Genomic DNA, 6,146 nt, shown 5'->3' on the forward strand with positions numbered 1-6,146 from the left:
GAAAGCTTTCACCTCTGTAGGATATATAGCTGTCCTTACAGCTATTTGACTGCTTAACTACTTTTTTAAGGGACTACTTTTTAAAGTTAGATTTGGAGCATCATGGCACCTACATATCCAACATGAAGTCAGACATGCTACAGTAATTTGAATGCAGGCTCAAAAAACCTTGAGCTGCAGCTTTCTATAACTGACCTTGGAAATCCAAAGCTTTTGCGGATCTTAAAGAAAAACGGTCAGCAAACCTCAAGGTTTGTTTGCAGAGGGTTCAAGTTTCTGTGACAGTTCAAAGAAACTAGGAGGTCAGCAGTAGAGGAAGAAGAAAATAACCTGGATATGAGCACCTCAGATATAACTGCCAGTATTTAAATAAAGTCAGAATAACCTATTAATAAGCCTATTAATTGTCGAGCTCAGTTTAGGAAAAAATAGTTCTTCTGGATTCTTTAACTCAAGATTCATTTTTTTTAAGACAACAAGTTATGCTGACTGCAGAGATGAGTCTAGTAACAATCATCACATGAGTTTCAGAGATACCTTATATTTTTTTTTACTTTCTTAAATCCTGATGATCTTTTCTGTCAGCAGCCATTTAATTTAAACACAACAAAACTCTTATATTCTTTTTCTTTTCTTGAAACCATTTTAATTTTATTCAAATACTTATCCAAGTAGGCTACCTCAAACATGTTTATTTCAAAATAAAAAGTGTTCATACAGTTATCACAAAATAACTACCATATAGCACCTTGTTACCACTTTGTTCAGAGATTCTTAATCCATGATAAAATGTGAGGTGATCTAAATTAGCTTAGCTCTCAAGGTCTATAACAGAGTTCACAGACAGTAAAACAAGCTACCTCTTGACCAAGACAATCAACTTTGGAATTTTAAAACTCTAAAGGCCAAGAAAGGTTGTCTAGAATTCGGTGAATTATCATAATACAGTACAGTAACATACACCCCCTCATACATAATAATAATCCATTTTACAGTCAACAAGTCCTACTGTCAGGACAGTGAGTTATGCTGTTCTTTCATGGGCTTCAAAAGCAGCAGACTCTACATGTGCTTTTACCTCAGAGTATGCAACACAGCATATTTTTAAAAATCACAAAAAAAACCCCCAACATAATCCACTGGAGACATTCTTATAATTAATACATTTATAGTTGCCAAACTGCTACAAAAACACAGAACTAGGTTTCAAAGAGAATAACATTTAAAAGACGAATTTCCAGACATTAAGAAAACTATGCTGTAACAGAAACATATGTCTGAGTTATCTCTGTGAAAACCTGACATAAGAATAATTTTGTCTTCACTGAAAATCAAGTCAGAAGAGAGAACCCTTCCATCTGTATAAATTAACTGCAGGATGTGAATAGTATCAGTCTTCAAGAAGGTGTCTCCTTACATAACAAAGCTGTTCTGCTAAATATCCTGTTAATCTATGGTATTATAAATCCAACCAAAACATTAAGTCTTTAATTCCTAAACAGTAAACGAATAAGACACCTAGTAAAATAGCAGCTCTTATTTTTTTCTCTGTGTTTTTCTGTCTTGGCTCTGATTAGCATAACTTCCTTCCAACTGTGTGTGTTGGGTCTTGTTTAATGCACAAGAATGAGCTGGAAATTGAAGTCTGGGAAATCATAGGTGCACAATAAAGGTTCATATCCTCAAGGATTAAAATATTTTCTGATAAAAGGAAAGCTATTTTTTATATTTATGAAAGAAGCGTTTAAGATAGAATAATCAAAGATAACTCCTCATTTTTAGAGAAAATGTTGGATTTACCTGTCTTTAATGTTGGTCAGGTGTCCTCTCCAGTTCCCTCCTGGTATACTAATGTGTACACAGGGAAAGATAAATAAAAACATTAGATTCTTATTTAACAATACCTGAATAAAATAAAGAATAATTCTGTTTCAGTCAACATTTAGAAATAAAAGACCAATCAATCATCTACCACGCAATGAAATCATACAAAGATTCATATATAATTTAGCAATGCCTGAAAATACTACATAAAGAACCAGCATCTAACAACATACAGAGAACTAATATCATCAACCTCCCCAGTTTATGTTGTCCCCAAATATTAAGAACCATACAAATAACCAGGCTGAACTGCCAATTTTTAAGTTGCTGCCCTACACATTCATAAAGCACCTCAGAAAGCAGATGGGAAAGTAGGAATCAAGATTTCTATGCAGATGTCATCCTGAGAGATTAAGAAAGATATGCTCATACCACAATGCTGCCTTGAGACTTTCTGGCTCCACACCATCATCATCACCACCTCTACCACAGCCACTATCACACTGGCATTAACATTCCTTTTTGCCCACAAGATCCAAAACAGAATAGGTTAAAGAGCAGAAATACCCGTGCCAACATGCAACTGCAGAAATCTCTCCCTTTGCCTCTGTGTTTATTATCATCGGCTGCCACATATGCCGTGGGCTTTGGAATAACTGTCCTGCTTCTGTTTCCTTTCCCATTTCTCATGCTGATACACAGCAGTTCTTTAGTTTTCTTACAAAGACAATAGGCAATAGAAAATACTGTGATTCTTTGTTGCACACTCAGATCTCTTGATTGGATCTGGCTTTACTCACTACTAGAAGTCGGTGCTGGGCTGCTCTTCAGAAAAAATATTTTTTAAAACTAACGTCTATTCAGTTACACTCACAGAGCTCACTTCCATGCTTACTGTGACATCGGTTTCCTTTGTCAGCAAGTTAGCTCCCCATCTGCATCGTTTTTGCAAGAATAACAGTGGTACAAATTATCAAATTCTTTTTTTGGGAACTCCACATAAACTCCTTATTTATTTTCAACTACCAGCATATACAAGTTCAGTGCTAACAACTGGAACAGACAGGTAAAAAATATGGACTTCGTTTCTTCTTCATGTTTGAAACACTACTTCCTTTAGCAAAACACTCAACCCTGATATGAATCTACCACAATCTTTCATGAATTGTTCTAACAGTTAAATACAGTATTAAAGACACAAACAGGAGTTCATCTAGCTTCAGCCTTCAGCCCTGGTTTGCCACTCTATACAGGCAATATATAGATTTTCAACATACTGACTGCCTCTGCAGTCTCCTTGCCAAGGACTTTTTATTTCATTGCGTTTCCTGCGCATGCAGTACACACCTACAAGTCCTTCTCTACTCACTGAGAAAATAGCACCCCACAATAGATTTTCACCCACTAAACCCGTTCATTTCGACTGAAGCCTACTCTGTTCCCAGGAAAGAAAATAGCTAGGGGACAGCAGTATAAACCATTCCAAGAATGGTAGTGCATTTCCACAGCCATATTTTCCATCCCGGAAGACTAACTTGTAAAGTGGCTGTGTAGCTCACATCAACCAAAGCCAACAGCTAAAAAAAAAAAAAAAAGCCATAGATAGGCTCACATACAACGGCATGACAAATATGCAATGGGCTCAGGTGAACTACGCTGTGCCTGTGCAGCGTAATGAATTGTAATTTGTGGAGTCTGACCATCGCTACTCATGAAAACAAACTGTGTGGCCTGCTAAATACTGTGCTAAAACAAAGAGCCTCCTACGAAGATTATTCCTCTCCTGTTATTCTATACAGAGCAACACTTAACCTTCACTTAACCTGCGCTAAATTTGCCACCTCTAATTTTCAAATAACTCATTACTTCTACGCTCTGGTAGATTACAGGTAAAACCATCATAGCTGTCAATATTCCTTATGTACCAGCCTCAGAAAGGGATAAAGTCAGGTATTTTGGACAGCCATGACCCTTCACAATTTCCTACTTTCTGTACCAAGGAATATTATTTAACAGGTAAAATCTTTCAAGATAAGGTTAAGCCAGCAACAATTTTACACTAATTTTGGAGCAAAAAGAAAACGCATCTTTTCATGACAATGTGCCACTCATGGAAAAGCAACAACCACAATGACATGTTGAGGGATCTCATTAGACTTGATCTGTGGAATAATCTGAATCCCATCTTCATGAACTAAAGCTTGCTATTGAAACATTATTTACCTTTCAAACCATAGTTTTATGCTCCGCATAAATGTTTTATGAGGGTATATTTGGTTCTCTCTCAAATATAACAGGATACCAAACAGCTGTTTTTGTAGTTCAGCACCTTTCATACCCCTGCTGAAGTCAAAAAAGGCCTGCAGGACATCCGAGGTTGGGACCAAATGCTTAGCCAACATTTCATGGTAAAGTTGAAATGCGAGGTTCATTTCTTGGTGACGGCTGGCTGCTTTGATACAGGATTCATAGTTTCCCCGTGAGGGAATCATAAGCTGTTTTACTTCTTCCAAAAGAGTCAAGGCCATTCTCCATTGATCTGAGTTACTCAGCCCCTTGATAAGAAGGCTGTAAGCCCCACTTTCTAAAACCTTAAATCTGATTTTCATTATATCATACACATCATGAATTTCTGAAGTCTGCCCCTGCTGGACACACAATGCCAGATATTTGACCAATAAATGATATGCAATGTCACCATCACTCTTTGCCACATGGGTCAGCAAGGACTTAGCCACATCAATGGGGCTGTTGCACCTGATCATACTGTTAAACATCACTTCTTCAAATATTTCAGGTGACTGAAAGCTTTCCTTCAGTCTGTTCCATTCCTCAGCCTGCAATGGTTTTTCTGGAGGCTGCACATTGGTAAACTTATGCCTTGACAGAACTTGACTAAACTGTTTCTTTGGAGCTCCAACAGAGGAAGAAAAGTGGAGTTTCCCTTCAGGTATTTCTCTGTTCTCCTCATTCCATTCTTTTTCTTCTTCATAATCAATTTCAGACCTTTTCTTGGTAGGAAAGACACCAGTTCCTTTGGAATCCACTGGTAATGTGGTGCTGGAAGATGTCATAAAACGGAAATAGCTAACCTTTTCCCTGTTGGGGAAGTTGACAGAGCCAGCAAACAGTTGTTGGCATCTTGAAACAGGCCAGAACATACGACATTTCCATAGCAAAGCCTGAAAACCCAGTTGACTAGTTTGAGAAAAAAGTGCCATCACAAGAAGAAATTATCTATTAGCTCACTGTATCTAACAAAGCTATAAAATGGAAAATGCAGTTTGCATGGGTACATTTATTATAAAAGGTCAGGGACTGTCAAACTGTATAAGCTTCAGTTTCAAAATGCTTGTTCTATGAGTCTTTTCTGCCTCTTACGAAAACAAAAAACTGTGAAATCTTTTCACACAAAACAATCTCTTAGACTGTGAGAACATTCATCCAAAGTGAGGGAATCTTTCTCTCTAGAGAAGATGCTTTGCAGGTTTGCAGCTTATAGTTTCTGTTTGATGGTTACTGTAAAGATGAGTACTGAGTATGTTGCACGAAGACAGGTAGCTCTGATGCAGCTAGGCAAAATGCACGTTTTTTTCTTCCTGCTTTTATTCGAGTCTGAAGGTTTCCTAAAAATAAAAATTAAAAATGATACCTCAATATCACAAACTGCTCCGTGCTTTCCTGTCATATTTACATTTCCAAGGTAGCAAACACAAGGTTCAAGGTACCTCGACGATTTCCGGTCAGGAATCCCAACACTGATCCCTCAGGCGGTCCCAGCACGGGATTCCTACAACCGTTCCCTCGCACCTTTCAACGTGTTACAAACTTCTGTTCATCGATTTCCCCAACCGTAAATCCTGGGTGACGCCGCTGCCGAAGAGGCAGAGCCACACCATGGGCAGCAATTACAGTGAAACCCCACGTACGCGTTAGGTTATAAAGGTAAATACCGGGGCCGCACGTCCCTCAGGCGCTGCCCGGCGCGCCCCCTGCACTACAGCTCCCAGCGTGCACAGCGGCCCGGCCCGAGGCACCCGCTGCCTGCTGGGAGAGTCTCTCTCTCTCCCCCTTTCCCCCTCGCCCCGCCAGCCCGTACCGAAGCGCGGTCCCGGCCCAGCAGCGCCCTTACCGCTCCGGGATGGGCCTCGCTCGGTCGGCGCGCGGCGGCCATGGGCCCCGGGCACTGCGAGGCGCCGGCAGGGAGGTGCGTGCGGCGGCGGCGACCGCACGGCCCGCAGGGCGCCCGCCTCCCGCTAGCCCGGAAGCGCCGCCGGGCCCGCGCCGGGACTGGCAGCCAATCGCGGTTCACTGGGCCCCTG

The 6,146-nt window shown here is 40.4% G+C and overlaps 1 protein-coding gene across 3 annotated transcripts in view; it reads right to left on the reverse strand.

Annotated features, from left to right (window-relative positions):
* PRORP (protein only RNase P catalytic subunit) overlaps positions 1 to 6,075 on the reverse strand; it is a 51,273-nt gene extending 45,198 nt beyond the window's left edge. Inside the window, exons 1-3 of one of the 3 annotated variants that reach the window (XM_065636797.1) lie at positions 5,957 to 6,075; positions 4,048 to 5,450; positions 1,801 to 1,848 (exon numbers count right to left, since the gene is read on the reverse strand). In XM_065636797.1, coding sequence (XP_065492869.1) covers positions 1,801 to 1,848; positions 4,048 to 5,045 — 1,046 coding nt within the window. In that variant the 5' untranslated portion in view covers positions 5,046 to 5,450; positions 5,957 to 6,075. Of the gene's footprint in view, positions 1 to 1,800; positions 1,849 to 4,047; positions 5,451 to 5,552; positions 5,622 to 5,923 lie in introns of those variants that run through there. The other 2 variants (XM_065636798.1, XM_065636799.1) reach the window with 2 other exon arrangements.
* Positions 6,076 to 6,146: the final 71 nt, after the last annotated feature.

The sequence above is a fragment of the Caloenas nicobarica genome, chromosome 5 (assembly GCF_036013445.1).
Source record: "Caloenas nicobarica isolate bCalNic1 chromosome 5, bCalNic1.hap1, whole genome shotgun sequence".
Lineage (NCBI taxonomy): Eukaryota > Metazoa > Chordata > Aves > Columbiformes > Columbidae > Caloenas > Caloenas nicobarica.